Source organism: Marmota flaviventris, chromosome 17 (genome assembly GCF_047511675.1).
Source record: "Marmota flaviventris isolate mMarFla1 chromosome 17, mMarFla1.hap1, whole genome shotgun sequence".
NCBI classification, from domain to species: Eukaryota; Metazoa; Chordata; class Mammalia; order Rodentia; family Sciuridae; genus Marmota; species Marmota flaviventris.
This window is the reverse complement of record NC_092514.1, coordinates 20,784,801-20,809,558: the sequence shown is the minus strand read 5'-3', so window position 1 is coordinate 20,809,558 and position 24,758 is coordinate 20,784,801. Positions and strand designations below refer to the sequence as shown.

Genomic DNA, 24,758 nt, shown 5'->3' with positions numbered 1-24,758 from the left:
TAGACTGAGGTAGAAGGATCATGAGTTCAAGATTAGCCTCAACAACTTAATGAGATCCTATCTCAAAATAAAAATTAAAAGGACTGGAGATGTAGCTCAGTGGTAAAGTATCCCTGGGTTTAATCTCTAGTATCGAGAGAGAGAGAGAGAGAGAGAGAGAGAGAGAGAGAGAGAGAGAGAAGGGCTTGTTGGATTTTCTAAACTGTTTTAAAATGTTTACTAGCAATTTCAGGAACCAGCTTTAATACTAATTTGGCCAATTCAGTTTATCAGAGTACCAAAAGAGTAAAAAGGTACTCTCTTGATTATGCATTTATAGTTCTGAAAGTGAATTCATGATCCCTTTGTTTCTTGCTCTGAATCTTAGTTGACTGATTTTTTACAAATTTTTTCCCAAGGGAAAAGTAATTTATTTTTAATAAAGCAAAATTAATAAGATTCTTAGAAATTTCTGAGACTCTAGGCTAATAACATATCCTGGGTTAACTGATAATGTAAACTAAAGTATATAGGAAGTTGTAAGATAGTATGGTTGCATGTGATTTTTGTCTTTTTTGCATACACCTTTTACTTTCAATATAGTCTACCTCTCGGTGACCAATGTATCTTGGTTAATCATTAAGAATTAATAAAATGGGTGAAAAATATAAATGATTTCTGAACTACATTTTAGTTGTAAGAGATGTATGTATATAGCTAAATTTTAAAAATTCATTAAACTGTAGTCATTATAAGTTTCAGATTGTGTTAGAATTGTTAAATTTAATCACTTTGTCAAATTGATGATTAAATTTAAATGTTTTATGCGCTAATTTTAAGATACATACTTTCATAATTCTATAAAAATAAATTGAGTTAGACTAAAATTTACTCATTTTTCAGATGAGCATATGAAATGGTACATTAATTATCCATTTCCCTCCAATATACCAAACAATTATTATCCAAGAACTTGCCACCACTCAAATTATAATGATAGTGAGTAATGATAGTAGTTAATGTTTGGTGAATGTTTATTTAAGTCAAGCCAAGATTTTATTATGACATTTAATTTTTATAGTAATTCTCTGTGGTAAATAGTGTAACCTTATCTTTACATATGATGAATCTGAAGCATAGAAAGTTTAAATAATTAATTTGTTTTGATGCATATATGAGTTATAAGTAGTAGATGGTTAAAGCCCAGGCAGCCTAATCCCAGAACCCTGCTATATAACAGAATGGTCATGAAATTGAAAAATAAAGATAAAATTATTATATATTTCAGTAATACAATATATACATTAATAATCTATTATATATTTGCCTGTGTTTCCAGATTTGATGATCACCTTATATATTAAGCATGACATTTAACATTACTTTGTTAAGTCTTTTGGTAATTAATAAAGCAATGAACCTGGAAGAATAGATATTTAAACATTATAGGTTTGTGTATTCTACATTACTCACACCCAACAGCTTCATGACAGCCGAGACTTGATTTTTTTACTGTAGGCTGTTGTTTCTATTTTGATTTGAAGCTGTAGAAGTTTTAATACAGTTCTCAATTCCTTTTCTTTCTGAAGAAATCTGTGATTTTTCTGATTCTGAGCAGTGGTCAATCAACAGGATAAACTGTGAATAAATTGCCATGCTAGTTGAGCAGATAATCTGGCATTGCAAAAATTACTTTGAAAGCTGAGCCTCAGTGAGGATGAATGATTGTAAGGAACTGAGAATTTGGGACAACTGTTGATCTTTACTATTTACAGTGAGTTCTTTTTATTCTTGAAAATGTTTAAGGCACAAGAAAAATGATACAACTTTTAATGAATTTTTGAATCATGCTACTTTTTTTTTTAAGCTGTCAGAGAATACCATGTTAAGGCCACCAAGTTTTCAGATTCAAAATCATTACTCAGTATCTTTAGTTAACATAAAAAGAATATTGAAGTATTAAGCTAAACACCATACAAAGGACTACATGGAATATTAGGATAAACTATTGTACTCTTTTATTTGAAAGAAACAAGTTCTTTATCCCATCTCATCTTTTTTTTCCCCTAGACTGTGAAAGCACTAAACCACTTAAAAGAAAACTTGAAAATTATTCACAGAGGTGGGTATGGATTGCTTTTTATAGAATGGAAATTAACTTTCCCCCCTTAATTGGTTAAGCAAAAATGAGTAAAAAATAACAACATCACTGTGTAAGCTTTCCAAAATATTTGTATTTTTAGCAAAAAATACTCTATGCGTTCTAAAACTTAATTATTTAGGGGGGTGTGTGTGTGTGTGTGTGTGTTATTTCCTCCTTTGGGATTCCATAGATTTCAGGCTCTTTAGGCTTAAAAATTAAATTTTGCTGCAAGTAGTTACTCTAAGTTAGAAATAATTATTCACTTACATGACAGATAAGGAATGCTTCACTGCATACTGAAAAGACACCAAGTTGGTCCTGTGGACATTCAGAGAAGAATTAGGGGATAGTACCCTCAAGCATTTTTTGTTGTTGATAATGGAGATTGAACTCATGGCCTCTGCAGGCTAATGTTAGGCAAATACTCTACCAACTGAGCCACACCCCCATAATACCCTACTCTCATGCATTTTTTAAACCTTATTACCAATCCCTATCAAGTATTTCTTCTTCATTTTCAAGGATAATTCTTAAGAGGGATCTTTTAATTAATAGTATAAATTGAAATCCATTTAAGGCATGACGTATTTGTCAAAATGTTGGTCTTGGCCTCAGGTACAGATTATAAATTTAAATATTTGATGGAGTTCAACACTAAGAAAAGCAGTAAGTTCATGGGAATTCTGAATTTAGTTCAGCTAATATATTAAATGTTTGCTAGATTGAGAGCAAAAAGCAGAAAGGGTCACTACCCTCTGTAGATTGTAATGAACAAACAATATGTGACAATATATGATTCAACCTGATAGTTATTAGAATGAAGAGTAAAAGTCGAATTCATGAAAGTGAAAAACCTTGAGTTCTAGGAAATTGTGCTAGTGGTTAAAGAAGTTAGTAATTGAGGGAATTTATTTAAGGACTTTTCATTTGGGGTTGAGAGCAGTGATATTTAACCTTGAATATCAGAATATTTTGTTAAATTTTGCCTGGCTTAATGCTTGTTAAAAATATTACTAAATAGCCATCTTCTCTTTTGTCTTAAAGTCATGTAGGTTAGGACCCAAACTTTATTTGAAAGATTAAGTTCTTTCCTACTGTTTTGCCTGTTAAATAATGAATTTGGACAAGTAAATGAATATAAACTTCTTAATGAAAACAAAACATTCTAGAATGTCTACATTTATTCTGAAGCATTTTGGGGGTAGTTTTTAAGCATTAATGTTTAGAAAATGATTTTTTCCATTTCCAATAAAGAAAACTCATAGTTACTGTGTATGTTTTATAAATATGACCATGTAAAGAGAAATATAATCTCCATTCATATCTTTTGGATTATGACATTGGTGGTGAAATGGGTTTGGCTAGCATGCATTCTAGTCATTAAAGTTATGTGTTAAAAACATGAATAATGATTGCATGTGCTAAATGAAGTTTTTGTTGTTGTTTACATGTCTGAATTTAAGGACTTAGCTACTTATATTGTCTAAGGTTTTTTGATACTTTGCTTAAAGTACTTTAGAACTCATTGATTAATTTTATACCAAATGATAACTGTGTCTTGTAGATATCAAACCTTCCAATATTCTTCTGGACAGAAGTGGAAATATTAAACTCTGTGACTTTGGCATCAGTGGACAGCTTGTGGACTCCATTGCCAAGACAAGAGACGCTGGGTGTAGGCCATACATGGCAGTAAGTGTGCAGTCTAAGCCTTCTTGCTATTAGTCATTGCAGATAGTCTGTGCCCTTCCTTGCTATATCTCTAGACTCTACCATTTGTTCTCAGTTTCATCATTTTAGAATGTTTTTCTCTTCTCGAAGCTTGAGAATGCTTTTCTATGCTACTGCTAAATTTTTTCAGTGAACTTCTATATTCATTGTTTTACTCACTTCCTCTTATTTGGCATTTAGCACATATGGTCTTTTCCAATTATTATTTTTTATTTATGCAACTTATCTAATCAAACAGATGATAAGTTCTCAAAACTGTCTTGATGGTTCTCGTACTCTTTGTGCTCTTTTTTTTTTAGCTGTAGTAGATCATTAATACATGTTGTGAATGTGTCCTAGGCTACTAAGGGATACTGTTTCCAGTTAGAGACTTAAGTTTCTGGCAGAATGCAGCATGTTTTACAGAGTCTGAATTTGTGTTGTATTTGTCAGTTTCTTCCTAGGAGTGAATGAAGCATACAGACAAAGGCAGTCTGAACACTTGGTATTTTTGCATCCTGAAGTCTCTCTCCTCAGGGTATACTGTCCTTTCAGAGATATAACCCTCGGTGTATTTGCACATACATGTTTCTACAGCCCGAATTTTGATGTCTGTTTGATTTGGAATTTAGGATTAGTGTTTTAAACTTTTTCTCTCGGGGTTAGTGACCTCCATTAATGTGTCTATGGTTCTTTGGAGACTAGCACACACTGTAAATAGTGATTCATAAGGTTTTGCTACCATTTATTGAGACATTCCTGCCAGTCTGTTGTTTTCCCCATGATTTATGTTTCCAGGTTATAAAAAAAATAGAAATGTCAAAAGAATGAAAGGCCAAATATTATAAGTTTTCTGACTTGTTTATGAATGGATGAACTTAGTATTTTATATTTATTTAAAAAGCTTGAACAGATTTATTTTCCATGTCATTTACAAGTAAATTTCTAAAACATACTTATTTCTCTTCCTTTTTACCTCTCAATATGTAAATAGTGCAAAATTTGTATTATATTTCTTTGTACATATTCAGAACAGTTGCCTGTTTTTACTCTAGTTTTGTTTGAAAAACATTGTTATTTAAAATTTTTCAGTATTGACTATGTTTTAGAATTATTGCATATTTCAATATCAATGTTAGTTGTATGTGTATTTTAAGACAAAATAGACCTTCACTTAAAGTCTGGATGTTGACTGCCCAGGCATATTATTGGGACGATTCAGAAAATCAAGTATTTCTCATGATAATTAGGGGGATATGGCACAACAGATTCAAAGGCAAGAAGTAAAAAGCATTTGGGAAGTGGCATAATTTACACATTTAATAATAATGAAACCTAGAGAATTAAGTGAACATGTCTGCACTTTTAGGACATCCCTCTCCCTTCCCCCGCCAGTCTGGGAGTGAACCCAGTGGCACTTTACCACTGAGCTACATCCCCTGCCAGCACCTGCCCACGTTTTTTTGTTTTGTTTTGTTTTGTTGTTGTTAGAGTTAGGGCCTCCCTAAGTTGCTGAAGCTGTCTTGGAACTTGTGCCTCATCCTCCTTAGTCACTGGGATGATAGGTGTGTACTGCTGCATCTGGCAGGGCTTGTCTTAATACTAAGGTTGACTAAATGTTTTTGCTGCATTAGTCTGTTTTTGTTACTATAACAGAATGCCTGAAGCTGGGTTCTTGTTAAGAAAAGAAATTTGTACACCATTTATTACATTTCTGGTAAGAGCCTTCTTGTTGAATCACATTGTAGAGAAATGGAAAGAGAATTGGCTATTTGCATAAGGGGATAAGTGTGCCATTTGGCCTTGCTTTGTTAACAGCTCCCACAAGACCTAACTTGTGAGACCAGCATTAATCCTTGCTAAGGGTGATGCCCCCAGTGACATAATTACCTCCTGGTAGGCCCTACCTCTAAATGTTCCACAATCTCTTAATACCTTGGGGACCAAACCTCCAGCATGTGCACCTTTGGGAGATGCACTACATTCAAATCATAGCACCCTGTAACATTGGCTAAGAATTATATTTGATTCACGTAGGTTTTTAAAATTCATTTGTGGCTCAGAGCAGAATTTTTTTGAATTCAGGTAATTTTTATAAAAAAAGACTTTTCATTCTTGCATGGAAATGTGTTTCACTGGCCCAAGAAGGTACAGGGCTTTTCTTTTCTTGCTGACTTTCTTTGGCTTTGGATATTGAAGGCTAACAATAAACACTCTGCTTCTAATCTTTACTAAATCAAATGAAATGAACTTGTGTCCATCCTACTTTTTGCAGCCTATATAAATGAATGAGAATGTGGTCAGCATTAATTTTAAAAGCCTTTTTATTCCTTTTTGACAGAAGATTTATACTTTGTATTTAGTCTGTAGAAATTAGATTATTCATTAGATCACTTAACAGAAAAAGCACAACAAAATGTACGGTATATACGTAAGTTTTTTCATAAGCTAATTGTTAACGTTTTGCCACAGCTCCTCCTCCCATAAAGATGTATGTATGTTTGTGTTTTTATGTGCTCAACATACTGAACCACTGAACAAAAGTTAGTTGCAATATTATTATAAAAACTTAAGTGCACATCTTCAAAGACAAAGGACATTCTTTTTCATGACCACAGTATCAATACCACACCTAAAAAGGTAAGACTTTCATAGTATCTAGTATATAATTGATGCTCAAATTTCCTTAATGTCCCTGCCCCCCAACCCCCCAAAAAGTTCATGTTAAGGTTATACATTGATTTTAGTTGGTATAGTCTTTATTTTAATTTAAACTGTCTGGACCATTCTTTCTTTATTTTCTGATGACATTGCCCTTTTTTTGAAGTATTTTTCGAATATCTCACATTCTGGGTTTGTCTGATTGCTCCTTCATGATTAGATACAGACCATACATATTTTTGGTATTACTATTTTAGATGATGTGATTGCTTTGTATTGCATCACCTAACAAAGTACATAATATACATATTTGTAATGCTTACAGATATCTTTTTTTTCTTTATCAGTTGAAACATCTGTAATGTGGAAATTTCTGCCCTCATTTTTTTCCTTTGTTTGCCTTTTTCAAGTGAGTGATAATCTTTCATTTTCAAAGGATTCTCTTAACCCTCTGCTACCCTCCAACACAGATTTCTGAATATCACTTCAGTATCTCTTTTAGAACTTTCCTTCTTTTAAAATTCCTTCCATATTTGTTTATAATGTGGTCTTAGATCATTGGTGAAAGACATAAAAACTCATTTCATAGCAGTACTTTCTAAAATATTTCTCAAACTTTGGTATTATAATCTCTTGAAATCTATTCTAATATTTCTTTCCTTCTGTTATCTTTGTGTTAACTCTAGTGTTTCTAATTGTTAAGGTATTATGTTATTAGTGCTCTTTGTTTTTTTAATGTAGGTGTTTATAGTTATAAATTTTCTTTTGAACATTGCTGTTTCTGTATCCTTTAAATTCTATATTCTGTGTTTTATTTTCATTCATCCCAAAGTATTTTCTAATTTTACAGGTTTTTTTTTTCTTTTTTTATTTATTGGTTAACTGTGCTGTTTACATTTGTGAAATTTTTTTTTCTATTTTTATTAATTTCTAATTTCATTTCATTGTGTTCAGAGAAGATAACTGTGTGATTGAGTCTTTTAAAATTTAGTGACATGTTTTGTGAAATAACTTGTAGTCTGTTATGGAGAATATTCCATGTGCACTTGAGAAGAAAATGAGTATTCTACTAATGTTGGGTAGAGTTTTCTGTTTTGTTTCAGTTGGTTTATGGTGTGTCCTGTTTTGTGTTTGAGTCTAACACATCTTACACTGTTTGTTTGTAGTGTTGCTTAAATCTTCTATACTATTAATGATCTTTTGTGTAAATGTTCTATATAATTTAAAGGGGCATATTTAAGTCTGTAATTATTAATGTAAAACTGTATTTCTCCCTTCAATTCTGTCAAAGTCTGCTTTCTGTATTTTGTGATTATCTTGGTTTGTATATGTTTATATTTGTTACAGCTTCTTTAAGAATTAACATTTTTTGGTATTTAATGATCTTTTATCTCTTATCACAATTTTTTGTATTAGAAACTGTTTTGTATAATATTAGTATAACTCTCCTAGCTTACTTTTGGTTACTATTAAATTGAGTATCCGTTCTCTTACTTTCAACCTATTTGTGTCTTTGGATCTAAAGTAAGTCTCTTATAGATAGCCCACAGAAAAATCATGTTTTTGCCTCTTTTGCTAACCTTTACTTTTTAATTGGAGAATTTAATTAGTTTTATTACTCATTCTCTTTTTTTTTTTTGTTCTTTATTTTCTATATGTTTAATGCCTTTTTGAAAAAAATATATTTTTAGTTGTGGATGGACACAATACTTTTATTTTTATATGGTTCTGAGGATCTAACCCAGTGCCTCATGCATACTAGGTAAGCTCTCTACCACTGAGCCACAACCCTAGCCCCATGCTTTATAACTTTTTTTAATAGGGTAAAGTAATAAAATTTTATTTTTCAATTACTGCACACTTTTAATCTAGCCATTATAAATGAATTGTTAAAATATATAGTAATGTTTTGAACAACCAACAATAAAAAAAAACAAATAAATAAATAAATAAAACAGTTTAAAATAAAATCAGTACCTTTAGTACATCCAATAAATATCTGTTAATGAAACAAACCATTCACCAGATTTAACAGAATTGATGATTTAGAAGTAAATTGAGGCCTAATCTTTCCATGCAAGAAATTTAGAGAAAATTTAAAATTGAAATAATATTTTCTATAACCTACAATGTAATCATTGCTCCCCTGTGCTCTGGGCCTCATAGTATTTCATTAGTCCTACCACAGTTGAGACAATGGTTAAAAAAAAATACAGTGGAAAATACAGAATGATTCCATAAGATGAGAGAAAGAATTTATTTTCAAATGTTTTGTTTTTTAATATGCCCATTTTACTAAAACCAATAAATGGTAAATTGTGTTTGAAAAAAAAAATATATAGTTAGGAAACATGCCTTTCTATTGTTGCTTTGTCTTTATTTATTTTTTTAAAAAAATTTAAATTTGTTTTACCTAGTTATACATGACAGTAGAATGCATTTAAGTACTTTGATATACATAGATGGGATATAATTTCTCATTTTTCTGTGTGTACATATTGTAGAATCATATTGGTCATGCAGTCACATATATATATAAAGCAATAATGTCTGTTTCATTCTACTATCTTTCATATCCCCACATCCCTTCCCCTCCCCTTCTTTCATTTTCCTCTACCCAATCTAAGGTAATGCTATTCTTCTCTAGTGCCACCCCCCCACCCCCCCACCCCTCGCCCCCACCTTATTGTGAATTAGCATCTGCACATTCGGCCTTTGGATTTTGGGGATTGGATTATTTTGCTTAGCATAATATTCTCCAATGCCATAACTTCATTCTTCTTAAAAGCTGAGTAATATTCCATTGAATATTATATACACACACACACACACACACACACACACACACACATACATACACACACACACACACCACATTTTTCTTTATCCATTCATCTATTGAAGGACACCTAGGTTGTTTCCATAGTTTAGCTATTGTGAATTGAGCTGCTATAAACATTGATGTGGCTGTGTTACTGTAGTATGCTGATTTTAAGTCCTTTGGGTATAACCTGAGGAATGGGATAGCTGGGTCAAATGGTAGTTCCATCCCAAGTTTTCCGAAGAATCTCCATACCACTTTCCATAGTGGTTGTACCAATTTGTAGTCCCACCAGCAATATATGAGTATACCTTTTTTTCCACATCGTGTCCCGCATTTATTGTTGCCTGTGTTCTTGAGGATTGCCATTCTGACAGGAGTGAGATGAAATCTTAGTGTACTTTTGATTTGCATTTCTCTAATTGCTAGAGATGTTGAACACTTTTTCATATGTTTATTGATTGATTGTATTTCTTCTTCTGTGAAGTGTCTATTCAGTTCCTTGGCCCATTTATTGATTGGGTCGTTTTTTTTTGGTTTTTGGTGTTAGTTTTTTGAGTTCTTTATATATCCTAGAGATTAATGCTTTATCAGAGGTAAAGATTTTCTCCCAATCTGAGTCTCTCTCTTCACGTTATTGTTTCCTTTGCTGAGGAGAAGCCTTTTAATTTGAATCTATCCCATTTATTGATTCTTGATTTTACTTCTTGCACTGTAGGAGTCTTATTAATAAGGAAGTCAGATCCTAGGCTGACATGGTGAAGATTTGGGCCTAGTTTTTCTTCTATTAGGCGCAGAGTCTCTGTTCTAGGGCCTAAGTCTTTGATACACTTTGAGTTGTATTTTATTCAGGGTGAGAGATAGAGGTTTAATTTCATTTTGCTACATATGGATTTCCAGTTTTGCCAGCACCATTTGTTGAATAGGCTATCTTTTTTTTCCAGTGAATGTTTCTGGCACGTTTGTCTAGTATGACATAATCGTATTCACGTGAGTTTGCCTCTGTGTCCTTTATTCTGTACCATTGGTTTACAAGTCTATTTTGGTGCCAATACCATGCCTTTTTTGTTACTATAGCTTGTAGTATAGTTTAAGGGCTGTTATTGTGATGCCTCCTGCTTCACTTTTCTTGCTAAGGATTGCTTTGGCTATTCTGGGTCTCTTATTTTTCCAGATAAATTTTATGTTTGCCTTTTCTATTTCTATAAAGAATGTCATTGGGATTTTAATAGGAATCTGTATAACACTATTGGTAGTATGGCCATTTTGACAGTATTCATTCTGCCTATCCAGGAGCATGGGATATCTTTCATCTTTCCATCCTCTGAGGTTTTCTTCAATTTCTTTCTTTAGTGATGTGTAGTTTTCATTGTAGAGGTCTGTCACCTCTTTTGTTTGATTGATTCCCAGGTATTTCATTTTTTTGAGGCTACTGTGAATGGGGTAGTTTTCCTAATTTCTCTTTCAGTGGATTCATCACTGATGTATAGGAATGCATTTGATTTATGGGTGTTGATTTTATATCATGCTACTTTGCTGAATTCATTTATTAGGTCTAGAAGTTTTCTGGTGGAATTTTTTTGGATCTTCTAGATATATAATCATGTCATTGGCAAATAGTGATAGTTTGAGTTCTTCTTTACCTATTTATTTATATCCCTTTAATATCTTTCTTCTGTCTAATTGCTCTGTTTAGAGCTTCAAGGATCATGTTGAATAGAATTGGTGAAAGAGGACATCCTTGTCTTGTTCCAGTTTTTAGGGGGAATGCCTTCAACTTTTCTCCATTTAAAATGATACTGGCATTGGGTTTAGCATATATGGCTTTTGCAATGTTGAGGTATATTCCTACTATCTCTAGTTTTTCTAGTGTTTTGAACATGAAGGTGGGCTATATTTTGTCAAATGCTTTTTTCTGCATATTTTGAGATGATTATATGATTCTTGTTTTTAAGTCTATTAATATGATGAATTAAGTTTAATGATTTTCGTATGTTGAACCAACCCTGCATCCCTGGGATGAACTCCACTTAATCATGGTGCACTTTCTTTTTAATATGTTTTTGTATGTGATTTGCCAAAATTTTACTGAGAATTTTTGCATCTATGTTCATCAGGGATATTGGTCTGAATTTTTTTTTACCTTGATGTGTCTTTGTCTGGTTTTGGTATCAGGGTGATATTAGCCTCATAGAATGAGTTTGGAAGGGTTCCCTCCTTTTCTATTTCATGGAATACTTTGAGGAGTTAATTCTTCTTTGAAAGTCTTATAGAATTAGGCTGAGACTCCATCTGGTCCTGGGCTTTTCTTGGTTGGTAGGTTTTTGACAGCATTTTCTATTTCATTACTTGAAATTGATCTGTTCAAATTGTTTGTGACCTCCTTATTCAGTTTGGGTCACTCATATGTCTCTAGAAATTTGTTGATGCCTTCGATACTTTCTATTTTATTGGAGTATAAATTTTCAAAATAGTTTCTAATTATCTTCTGTATTTCAGACATGTCTGTTGTGATATTTCCTTCTTCATCTTGTATTTTAATAATTTGAGGGTTTTTTTGTTAGCATGGCCAGGGCTATTTTATTTATTTTTTCAAAGAACCAGCTTTTTGTTCTGTCAATTTTTTCAGTTGTTTCTTTTGTTTCAATTAAATCGAATTCAGCTCTAATTTTAATTATTTCCTGTCTTCTGCTGCTTTTGGTGTTGATTTGTTCTTTTTCTAGGGCTTTGAGATATAATTAGGTCATTTATTTGTTGACTTTTTAATTCTTTTTTTTTTAAAACCTTTATTTTATTCACTTATTTATACGTGGTGCTAAGAATTGAACCCAGTGCTTCACACACGCTAGGCATGCGCTCTACCCCAGCCCGGACTTTTTATTCTTTTAATGAATGTGCTCAATGCAGTAAACTTTCCTCTTAGTACTGCCTTCATGGTGTTCCAGAGATTTGATACGTTGTATCAGTATTCTCATTTACCTTAAGAATTTTTTTTTATTTCATTCTTGATTTCTTCTACTATCCATCCATCATTTAATAGTATATTACTAGTCTGCATGTGTTGTATTTTTAATTTTATTGTTGAGTTCTAATTTCATTCCATTGCAGTTGGATAGAACACAGGGTGTTATATCTGTTTTTTGTTTTGTTTTGTATTTACTAAGAGTTGCTTTGTGGCATAAGATATGGTCTATTTTAGAGAGAGAGCCATGTACTGCTGAGAAGAAAGTCTATTTGCTTGTTGATAGATGAAATATTCTATATATGTCTGTTAAGTCTAAATTATTGATTGTATTATTTAGTTCTATAGTTTCCTTATTTAGTTTTTGTCTGGAAGATCTGTCCAGTAGTGAGAGAGGTGTGTTAATGTCACCCAGTATTATTGTATTGTGGTCTATGTGACTCTTAAAATTGAGAAGGGTTTGTTTGATGTACACAGATGTTCCATTGTTTGGAGCATAAATATTTATAATTGTTATGTGCTGCTTATGTATAGTTGCCTTAAGAAGTATGAAACACACTTCTTTGTCTCTTCTGATTAACTTTGGTTTGAAGTCTACTTTATCTGAGATGAGGATGGAAACCCCTGCTTGTTTACACAGTCCATATGAGTGATAAGTTTTTTCCCATCCTTTCACCTTCAACCTGTGGATGTCTTTGCCCATGAGGTGAGTCTCTTGGGGACAGAATATTGTTGGATTTTGCTTTTTAATCCAATCTGCCTATCTATGTCTTTTGATTGATGAGTTTTTAGGCCATTAATATTCAAGGTTAGTATTGAGATATGATTTGTATTCCCTCTCATTTTGGTTTATTTCTGGTTTTTGGTTTGTCTTAGTTTTCCCTTTGTTTGAATGTTCCTATAGTGTAGATCTTTCCTTTGCTGCTTTTCACTTTTTTGTTTTTCACTCTATCATCATGGAATATTTTTTGAGAATGTGCTTTCCAGTTGTGAATTCTTTTAATTTTGGTTTATCATGGAATGTTTTAATTTCATCTTCAAATCTGAAACTTAATTGCTGGATATAAAATTCTTGGTTGGCATCCGTTTTCTTTCAGGTTTGAAATATGTTATTCCAGGACCTCCTAGCTTTGAAGGTCTGGGTTGAGAAATCATTTGAGTTCCGAATTGGTTTTCCTCTGTACGTAATTTATTTTTTTTCCTCAGCCTGTAAGATTTTATCTTTATTCTCTGTGTTGGTCATTCTCATTATAATGTGTCTTAGAGTGGGTCTACTATAATTTTGTACACTTGGGGTCCTATAACCTCTTGTATTTGATTTTCCATTCCATTCTTTAGGTGTGGGGAATTTTCTGCTATTATATCATTGAAAAGATTGTGCATTCCTTTGTTTTATATCTCTGCTCCTTCATCTATTCTGATAACTCCTAAATTTGGTCTTTTCATGTTATCCCATAATTCTTGGATGTTCTGTTCATGGTTTCTTACCATCTTCTCTGCATGGTCACCTCTACTTTCAAGGTTATATATTTTGTCTTCATTATCTGAGGTTCTGTCTTCCAAATGGTCTAGTCTGTTGGTGATGCTTTGTATGGAATTTATAATTTGGTTTACTGATTCCTTTATTTTGAAGATTTCTGCTTTTTTTTTCTTTTCATAATCTCTGACTTTATTGAAGTGATCTTTTATGTATTGTTTCTTTGATTTCATTCCTTATACTGCCCTTTACTTCACAGATCAATTTAACCATGTACAACCTGAACTTCTTCTTGGACATTTCTTCTGCTGTATTATCAGTGGTTTCTGTTGCTGAAGCATCTTAGATTGTTTGGGGTGCTTTCTTCCCTTAATTTCATGTTGTTAGTGTGTTTTCCCATCTATAAGTATGGATCTAAGGCAGCACAAATTCCATCCTGTAGAACTATAGTGTCCCTGAAGGTTTCCAGAACCTCACCTTTAATTGTGAGACCAATATCAACAGCACCCACTGTGCACAATATATCTCCTTAAACCTAATAGCTCACACTAAGGTGTCTATTGTTTTCCTGCATTAAACCAAAATGATGAGTTCAATAGCTATCTATAGTATGAACAGAAAATTTGTTAAAACGGTTTACAATTTCAAATAGACAAGAGAACAGAGGTAGTATAGTACGTGATGTTCTTGAGGGAAAAAGAGAGAAGCTAGAATTAAAAATTCACAGGAAAAGTGGAAGAGGAGTCAACAGAGATTGGCTGTTGGTTGGAGAAAAGTTGGAAAAAAAATCCAAGAAAACATAAAAGAGAGGAAGAGTACGAACAAAGAGAAAAAATTAAAGACATAAGACTAAAACAAAAATGCAAAACACTATTCATATATCATTGTCCTCCACACACTGATGCATAAAGAGCACCCTGTTGCAAATGTGGCAGAGATATTAGCGAATCAAAAAATAAAATAAATTAAATCTCGCGGGAAAGTCGAACTGTCTCTGTGGATGTTCAGAAGTTTCTTAGCCCTGTCTCTGACATCTCTCGGGATCTCCAGACCCAGATCAGCCCTCGAAAACCCAGTCACTATCCCAACCGATCTGGGCTTCAGATACCTCAGGCTCTGCTATGCTGTAGTCCCAAGATCTCAATGCTGCTCCTACTTGCAGAGAAACCACCAGTATACACTCCAGCAGAGGAGCAACCCCGACACGCAGCAGCAAGACGAGCCACCAGCACTCCCAGCAGGAAGACCCCAGGTGCCTCCAAACCCACAGGCACCCCTACACTGGACCTTCAGGTTCCGACAGGAGCCCCCAGAGGCTGCTGTGGTTGTGGTGGTAAACCTGCTGGCACCAAGCCCCAGGCTCTGGTTCGTATCCCAAAATTGTTGCAGCTACATGCAACCAAACCTGGAATCTCCGCTACAACAGTCCTTTAGAAGGTGGTAGCAGCAGTAGTAGCAGTGGTTGTTGGCAGCAGGCAGCTAGTCAGCAGCAGTGGTGGCTGCACCTGCAGCTATGGGATCAGCAGTGGTGTCCACCTCACTTGTGTCCTGGGCATCGGTGTCTTCTGTGGCAGCAGCAGGTGGTTGCAGCTGCAGGGGCAGCAGCACTTAGAAGGAAGACCTCCAGGTGACCACGGGATGGCAGCAGTGACATCAGAGGCAGCAGTGAAGGTGGTAGAGGTGCAGGTGGCAGCTGATTGGACAGGAGAACTCTGTTCATCAGTGGCAGTGGCCAGGGAAGTAGTTCAGAGGTAGCCGAGGCTGTGCCCAGAAAAGAGAATCTGGACATGGCAGCTGCCTCTGTGGCAGCCGCATCTGCAGTTTTATACCTTTTTCAAAAATAATTTTTCCTCTATTTCTGCCCTTTTTCTGTTATTTGAATTTTTGTGTTGTGGCTTTTTGATTCCCTTCTCATTCATTTTTACATTTTTAGATAGTTTATTGATGATTATCATCTTCATTACAATTAGCCCCTTAAATTTATAGTAGTTTAGTTTGAATTAATGCCACCTTAGTTTCAAAAGCATACAAACTGTTCATATAGAGTCTCCCATGTTGTTATCATCACTAATCATGTCAGTCCATTGTGTGTGTCTGATAAAGATCTATAATTATTATTTTGTGCATTCATCTTTGAAATATTTAAGAAGCAAAAAGAGGATTTGTAAATTAGAAATATAATTATAATGGCCTTTATATTTACGTATGTAGTTATTTTGCCAGCTTTTTTTTTTTTTTTTTTTAACTTCTTCATATGGCTCAGTACAGTCACTGGTGCCCCTTTCAGGCTCTCGTTTTTATTTCTCTGAGAAAATTTCATTTCTTCTTCAGTTTTGGAGAACAGTTTTGCTGGATAAGGAATCAAGTGCAGTTAAAGTGATTGCCTATGGGGAAGGAGTGGAATAGGACCCATGAGGGCCTGTTGCCATGAACTGAGGAGCAAACTTAAGTTGATTCTCTGCATTTGAGTGAAGAAAGCTTTTGGTCATTAATTAAATATCAGGTTTTAAAAATTTGCTTAAAAATTAAAGGATTAAAACCACAATGAGGTACCACTTCGTATCTGATAGGATGACTAGAATCAACAAGTCAGATAATAATGTTGCAGAGGGTATGGAAAAATTGGAACTTCCATATACTTCTGGTAAGAGTATAAAATGGTATAGCCACTAGGGAAAAATCTGGCAGTTCCTCGGATATTTAAAATAGAGGTATTATAGGAACAAGAGGTTTAGTCCCCGGAGACCTGAAGACATATATCCATACAAAAACTTATACATGAATGTTGATAGAAACATTTATGATATATAAAAGGTAGAAATGTCAATCAGTTGATGAATTGGCAAACAAAATTTGGATAATCTATATAATGGGTGACTAGGCACAAAAAGGAAGATGTATAGATGTATAGCTACATCCTCCAGCCTGGTTAAACTTGGAAACATTATGCTAAATGGAAGAAGTCAAATACAGAAGACCAAGGGAAATTTATTAGCGACAAAATATTAGTGGTTTTTTAGAACTAGTGATATAAGAAGGATGGGCGTACAGTAGGGTGGTGATTACCAAAAGGTCCAAATTTAATTACTTTTTTTAAGGTGGTAAAAATAACAGTGCTCATGGTTGCACATTATCTGTGAATACACTGAAAGTCATTGAATTGTACACTTTAAATGGGTAAATTATATAGGTATATAGATTATATCTTAATAAATCTTAAAAAATAAATATGAACACCAGTAGTGATTTTGTGAGTCAGTACTGAAACCCCTGGATGTGTGTACTACAGAGAATTTTGACCTAGAAAAGTCAAAAACAGTAAACAAATATCCAACACTGATATCATCTTTGGAAATGTTGATTTGCAGTTGAGTTAACCAATACAATTTTTTTAGTAGTTGAATTTTTTTTTTTTTTTTAAATATGAGATGACTGCCTCTTATCTGGGCATAAGTTGGTGTTGGGCTAAAAAGGACTTTTTACTTCCATTTTTAATTTCCTAAGGATTCCCAAGACTTATTGCCCAGTAAAGCATATTGGAATATTCAGGAAGAGATTCCAGGTCTGATTTTTCCTCACTCCAAAGAATGTATATGTATTCTTATTCCCAAATAAATATCGGGTGACACTGTTTTTATCTATTATCTTTAAATAATTTATCCCTAGTTTCTTTATTTTCACTCCTCAATGATATTGAAATCCCATTGAATTATTATTTTCTACTTTTGAAAATGTTAAATATGTTTGAAGAATTCTACACTGATATTTTATAAATGTGTTTCTTATTAGAAGATTGTATCTCTGTTAAAAATATTAAAACTAAGAATACAGACAGACTTCATTTTGTTTTGTTTTATTGTGCTTTATAGATATTGTGTATTGTATTTTAAAAATATTTCAAATTTGTTCATTGTTGTGACATGTATCTTGGTGGTTTATGACCAGTGGTCTTCCATGTAATTGTTTTTAGTGCCAGGAACTGCAAGAAGGTGAACTTAACTGGTAAATGTTGCATGTATTCAGACTGCTCCATTGACCAGTCTTGCCCCCACCTCCTACTCGGGCCTATTTCCTAATACACACCAACACACCCAGTATTGGAATTAGGCCAATTAATTATCCTGTGGTGGCCTTTAAGTATTAAGTAAAAGGAGTTGTCTCTGGTGTCTCCCTTCAAATCAAAAAGTGAGGGATGATTAAACTAGGAAGGCATTTATTTTAAACTTAATGGAAAAACTCATATGCCAAATGCTAGGCCTGTTGCTCCTGTTAGTCAAGTTGTTAACACAAAGGAAAAGTTCTTGAAATAAATTAAAAGTGCTAACTCCAGTGAACACACCAAAGAACAAAATAGTGAAACAGCCTAATTGCTGATATGGACAAAATGGTTTGGATATAAGTTAAATCAGCCACACTGTTCCAAAGGTTAACCAGAGCAAGGTCCTAAGTCTCTTCATTACTGTGAAGGCTTAGAGAAAAGTTTAGCAGAGGTTAGTTCATGAAGTTTAAGAGGTCATCTAAGTAACCTAAAAGTGCAATTACTAATGTAGAAGCTATAACAAGTTATCCAGAAGATCTAGTTAAGATATTTGATGAAGGTGTCCACATTAAATAATATATTTTCATTGTAGATGAAATAGCCTTCTGTTAGAAGATGCCATCTAGGACTTTAAAGATTGCCTGGCTTTATGGGATAGGCTGACCCTCCTGTTAGAGGCTCATGAAGCTGGTAAAGTTGAAGCCAGTCCTTATTTACCATTCTGAAAATCATGGGGCCTTTAAGAATTATGCTAAATCTCTTCTGCCTGTTTTGTAAATGAAACAGTAAAGCTTGGATGATAGCATATCTAATTACAGCATGGTTTACTGGATACTTTAAACCCATTATTAAGAACTTCTGCTCAGAAAAAAATGATTCCTTTCAATATTATTGATTATTGACAATGCACTTGGTTACCCATGAGCTCTGATTGCAATATTCATCAAGATTAAAGTTATTTTCTTCCCTGCTGACAATATCCATTCTGCAGTCCATGAAACAAGAAGTAATTTAGACTTTCATTTTTTATTATTTAAGAATACTTTTTATAAGGCTTTTTCTGACAGGGATAGCGATTCCTCTAATAGATCTGGGCAAAATATCAATTGTAAACCTTCTGGAAAGGATTCACCATTTTAAATGCCATTAGAAATAGCTGAGACTCATGGGAGGAAGTAAAAATATTGACATTAATAGGAGTTTGGAAGAAGTTGATGGCAAATCTTATGGGGTTCAAGACTTGAAGGGTTCAAGACGTCAGTGGAGGTATGAACTGTAGAACTTGTGGGAAGAGGAGAATTGAAAGTGTACCTCTTCAAGGTGTGACTGGATTACTGCAATCATGTGATGAAACTTTAAATAGAGAAGGAATTGCTTCTTAGGGATGAACAAAAGAAAGTGGTTGCTTGAGATGAAATCCACTGGTGAAGATGCTTCAACATTGTTGAGATCACGACAAAGAATTTAGAATGTTATCTAACTTTAATTGGTAAAGGAGTGGCAGAGTTTTGAAGAGGATTGACTTCAATTTTGAAAGTTCTCCTGGGGAAAATGCTATTAAATAGCATCACATGCTACAGAGAAATCTTTTGTAAAGGAAAGATGATTCAGCAAACATCATTCTTGTCTTACTTTAAGAAATTGCCGCAGCTAACCTAGCCTTCATCACTAGCCATCCTGATAATTCAGCAGCCATCAACATAGAGGCAAGATCTCTCTACCAGCCTTTGACTCATGGAAGGCTCAGATGATCATTAGCAATTTGTTTATCATTACATAGATGTAAACATAGTTATGTAAACATAACTTTTATGTGTTTTGTACTTGTGATTTGCTTTATTGTAATATCTTGTATGTACAGTGTTCACATATTCTGGCACCTTTGAGAAAAGTATCATCAGAAGAGTTCGTTTTCTAAACAATCTAAATCTCCTCTGGTAATCTGTGTTATAAATTTACAGTTATAGCTTTGCTAAACTGATAGGTCAGAGTGGAATCTCCTTTTAATGTAATATTGCTTTGGTTGTATGTTTTAAAATTAGTTAATAAAATTAAGTGTTTTTATTCTTTTTCTTATATTTGGCCACTTTTATATATTATTTTTATCTGTTTTTCTATTAGGAATCTTTCATATTTATATAAAAGAATTTTAACCCTTTTATAATATATGTGTGTGTTCTCAGAGTTTGTCATCTGTCTTTAAATTTTACATTTTTGTGTTGAATTATAAAAATAGAGAATTCTAATGGGAGCCTGTCGAGGTGTTTTGTTTTGTTTGTAATAGGGTTTTAACCTAGGGATGCTTTACCACTGAGCTTCATCCCTCCCTCCCTCCCTCCACCCCCCCCCCCCCTCTTTATTTATTTATTTAAAATTTTGAGAGAAGGTCTTGCTAAGTTGCTTAGAATCTCACTCAGTTGCTTAGGGTGTCCTCAAAATTTGTAATCCTCCCGAGTCACTGGGATTACAGGTGTGTGCCCCTGCACCAGGCTGTTTTTCATTTTCTTAAAAACAAGTTTCTTTCTGGCTGTTGTCATGTCTTGAAAATTTTTCCTCATTAAGATTGGAAATAGCTGTAAATTTTAATTTAGTGCCTAAGTTTAACTGTTTTGTTTTATTTTTTTAATGTGGTACCAGGGATTAAGCACAGGGGTGCTCTGCCACTGAGGTAGATTTCCCTGCCCTTTTGATTCTTTTTTTTGGAGACAGAATCTTGCTAAGTTACTCAGGCTGGCCTTGAATTTGTGACCCTCCTGCCTGGCCTCAGCCTACTTAGTAGGGATTACAGGCATGAGACACTACACCTAGGTCTAAGATTAAGTCTTCTTGTTCTTTGTCCCAGTGTTGGGAATTGAACCCAGTGTCTCAAACATGCTGAACCAACTCTCTATCACTGAATGATAACTCCAGCCCAATATTTTTTTTTTAAATTCTGTTGTCAATTCTAGTGATTGTCAAAGGAAAGGAAAGGAGTACACATTTTCTCCCTACAGTTAACCAGTTTAAATATTTTTTAAAAATTCTCTGTTTTTTTCAAATTCCATTATTTAGAATCAATACTCATACTGTTCTTTTGGATTTAGGACTATTTCTGGACTTCACTTTTAATTTTCTATATTTTTCAGATGAATATTTATAAAAACAGATGTAATTTTATTGGTATTTTATTAAGCTTTGTAAATTAACTTGATGGTTGCTTTTTTATAATATTGAGTCCTCCCAATGGAAAACTCATTTATTGCTGCTGATGCTGGATGGAATATTTTTTTCTCTTGATTGAATAGATGGGAGTTTTATGTACTGTGATTGTAATAAGGTGAATAAATGTATTCACAACTAAAAACAAAGTAAATAGCTTTTCATAAATATTTATGCAGCATAGTATTCATGTTCAAATTAAAATATATAGGTCTCCAAATTAGTTGTTGCTGATAGGCAGAGTGTAATACAGTCAGCTGTTAATGCTTTTCTGTGCATTTCTATTTAGCAACAGTTATTATCAGCCTTAGCTAAGGATCCATTGTTGATTCTGTGCCAGTGATACCCTCACTTTCTTTTCTTCTCCATCCCTGGCATTACTGTGTAAATGATGGCACCTAATTTCAAGGAAATGTAAAGATGCTCCCTTTACAGAAATTACTAAAAGTGGTTTTTGCTTTTCAAATAACAAGGTAATATATTGACTCTACTGCAGTGCTTTGATTTAGCTAATAATGAATAATAGAGATTTTCAAATATAATACATAATTGATAAATTTAGATTTATTATGAAGAATGGGTAAAATAATTATAATGAATTTAGGCTAAAGTTTTGCTTTTGTGTCTGAAATATATTGTGGTTTGGCTTTGTCCACTGAAACAAAAGACTAGTAAAATTAGAAGACAGCTTTTCCCCCTATACAGCTAAACTAAGTCTTACTAATCTAACTTTGTAATTTTTTATATTTTCAATTTTTTTTTTCCTTTTTCCCCTATTGACATTCTCAGTTTCAGCTTTATAAATCCTTTGGGTCCTTAGGGGAAGAAATTGAAAGAGTTGCTGTGTGTTCCCTTCATGAAAGCAGCCATTGAATTATTTTTTGTTTGTTTGTTTTCAATATAATAATGGCTTCCTGTTACTCCTATTCTTGTGGTAAACATGTATCTTCTAGGAATGTGCTAGCATTTTAACTACCTTCCCAACTATTGGCTTCCAATTTTGTGTTCCTTGAGGGTAAACATAGTTAGTGACTTTGATTTCTCTTTGTGTTCTAGCCTGAAAGAATAGACCCAAGTGCATCACGACAAGGATATGATGTCCGCTCTGATGTCTGGAGTTTGGGGATCACATTGGTATGTTTATGTTGACCCAACTTTGTCATAATAGTGTAACAGTAGGAAAGTTAGAAGTGAAACATACTGAGGAAAGAACAATGAGAACTTGACTCATTTGCAGCGAGCAACCAGAAACAAATAAGCTCTTTATACCAGTGGATTGTACTGAAATTTTGATCACATAGAAAAAGTATCCTAGTTTGGGTTGATTTAATGAAAAATCGTAAACTGCATGATTTATCAAGAATAGAAATTGATTTCTCACAGGTCTGGAGGATTTGAAACCCAATATCTAGATGGTGACAGATTTTTGTGTCTAGTGAACTGCAGAAGGGCCAAGGGACTTATCTGGGGTCTGTCTTGTAGGGGCAGTAATTCCATTTATGAGGGCTCTACCTTCCTGATCTAATGACTTCCCTAAGACTCCATCTCCTAATACTGTCACCTTGGAGATTGAGTTTCAACATACATTCGACACCCTCCTCCCAAAGTACTAGAGTGTGAATCCAGGGGTACTCTATCATTGAGCTGTATCCCCTGTCCTTTTTATTTTATTTTTTAAAATTCTAAGACAGGCTGTCCCTAGGTTGCCAAAGCTGGCCTTGAACTTGGTGTTCTCTTGCCTCAGCCCTGAGTAGCTAGGATTATGGGCATGTGCCACTGTGCCTGGCCATTCATTCAGATTTTAAGGGAATATAAACACTTAGTCTATAACAATATCTTTATGTGCTTATTTCCAGTTTTCCAAATTTTATTTTTTACCAGGACTTGTTGAGATTTTTCTGATTTTTGGAAAGATTCTATACTTTCTTCTACATTGTTTGTGAATTTTCTGCACAAGATTGGACTGGCCTGTGAGATAGCATAAACCTTTCTTTTCCATTTTTCTCTTTCAGTTTGAGCTACCTAGGATCCCATAGTTGAGATTCAAAGATTCATGCAGTGAGCTTTATTGTAGTTTTTCAAATAAGCTCCATTTTTTTCATTGACATTGCCAGAATAATATACTCTTTCTAGTTATTCTTTTTTTAAAATTTTCTTTAAAAAAAAAAAAAACACTTTTACTTTATTAATTTATTTTTTATGTGGTGCTGAGGACCGAACCCAATGCCTCAGGTATGCTAGGCAAGCACTCTACCACTGAGCCACAACCCCATCCCACTAGTTATTCTTGATGAGTAATATTACCAGACTAATGAATTCTCTGTATAGTTTAAGGCTAATTGCTCTCCTCTGCAAAGAACTTTTTTCTTGTGTCCAAATACAGGAAATACTTCTTACAATCATTTCTGATTGTGAAACTAACTGGCTAAAGAAGGGTCTTGACAACTGCTTCTAAAAGACTCTAGCAAGACCTGTAGTTTGTATGAATTCAGAAATATCTATCTGCAACATTATCAATTATGTTTAAAGAACACATACATGAAGAATTTTGTTTTATGAAAGGTTTTTTTAGTGTAGTACTGGGAATTGAACCCAAGACCTTGCCTGTGCCTGCTAGTCAAGTGTTCTATCGCTGAGCTATAGCCCTAGACCTTTGCATCTTTTTAAAATTTTAGATACTAAATTTAATTTCTGTACAGATTTTTAGTGAAATAATTTATATGGTTTATTCTGAAGTCATGAGTAAATAAATGAAACTATTAAAGCTATTGTACATTTAAAATGTATTGTTTGAAGTCATTGATGGATATTGGACATTTTTCTTCACGATAATCTATTTATCTACTTTCCTGGTCTCATGCCACAGAGCAGTTTGGAAAGCACCCTTCTCTCTACTCTGTTATCTTCACCTCCCCAGACCTTTAAAAGTTTTAACAAAGAAATTTTTTAAAGCAAATTTCTTGAAGTACTTTTGTCTAACCCTTGTTATTTAAAAGCAAGGTATTCAGTACTTGCATTTATTTAATAATTTATTTTTCATAGGAATAATAAAAAAATTATGACATATATGAAATTAATTACTAAATCCTGAGTATTTTATGGTATATAAGCCCCTTTTTTCTTCTTTTATTAAAATCTGTTCTCAAGAATGAATCTAATGAAATTATTCTTAATGCTATGACTAGCCATTTGTTTCTTTCAAAGTATTTGTAATTTTAACAAAGAAACCTCAGCCAAAGGAAAAAATTTCAGTGTGTGCATGCATACCTTCTTGCTTTCCCACATATACATAAATGAGGGGACAACAGTGATCTAACAGAGGCCTTTGGTGGTGTTGGGGGGTAACTGGGAATTGAACCAGGGAGAGTTTACCTCTGAGCTATATGCCCAATCTTTTTTATTTTTGAGAGTGTCTTGTTAAATTGCCCAAGCTGGCCTTGAACTTGTGATCCTCCTGCCTCAGCCTCCTGAGTCCTGGGGATTATAGGCATGTGCCACTGTGCCTAGCTAAAACAGGCTTTTTCAGAGAGAAAAGGCTGAAACAGTTATTCTGAGATAGTGTTTGTTCACATTCATATTCTCTTTCTCTCCCTCTCCGCCCCCCTCTCCTCCACTCTCTGATGCCATCTTTCTTTATATTGTTTGGTATCTCATTCCCCTGTGTCAGCTACATGTCAAAACACATAAAATGGGATTCATTATGCTATGCAGCAGTTTCTTTCTTAAAAAGCATAACTCCTAGGTTTTCATTATATTCAGAACAGAGTA

At 33.8% G+C, this 24,758-nt stretch overlaps 1 protein-coding gene across 2 annotated transcripts in view; it reads left to right on the top strand.

Moving 5' to 3' along the window:
* Positions 1–24,758, top strand: part of Map2k4 (mitogen-activated protein kinase kinase 4) — a 132,222-nt gene that overhangs the window by 94,362 nt on the left and 13,102 nt on the right. For both annotated transcript variants that reach the window (XM_027954057.2, XM_071603013.1), the window contains 3 exons: positions 2,050–2,101; positions 3,687–3,814; positions 22,047–22,124. In XM_027954057.2, the coding sequence (XP_027809858.1) occupies positions 2,050–2,101; positions 3,687–3,814; positions 22,047–22,124 (258 nt within the window). The remainder of the gene's footprint in view (positions 1–2,049; positions 2,102–3,686; positions 3,815–22,046; positions 22,125–24,758) is intronic.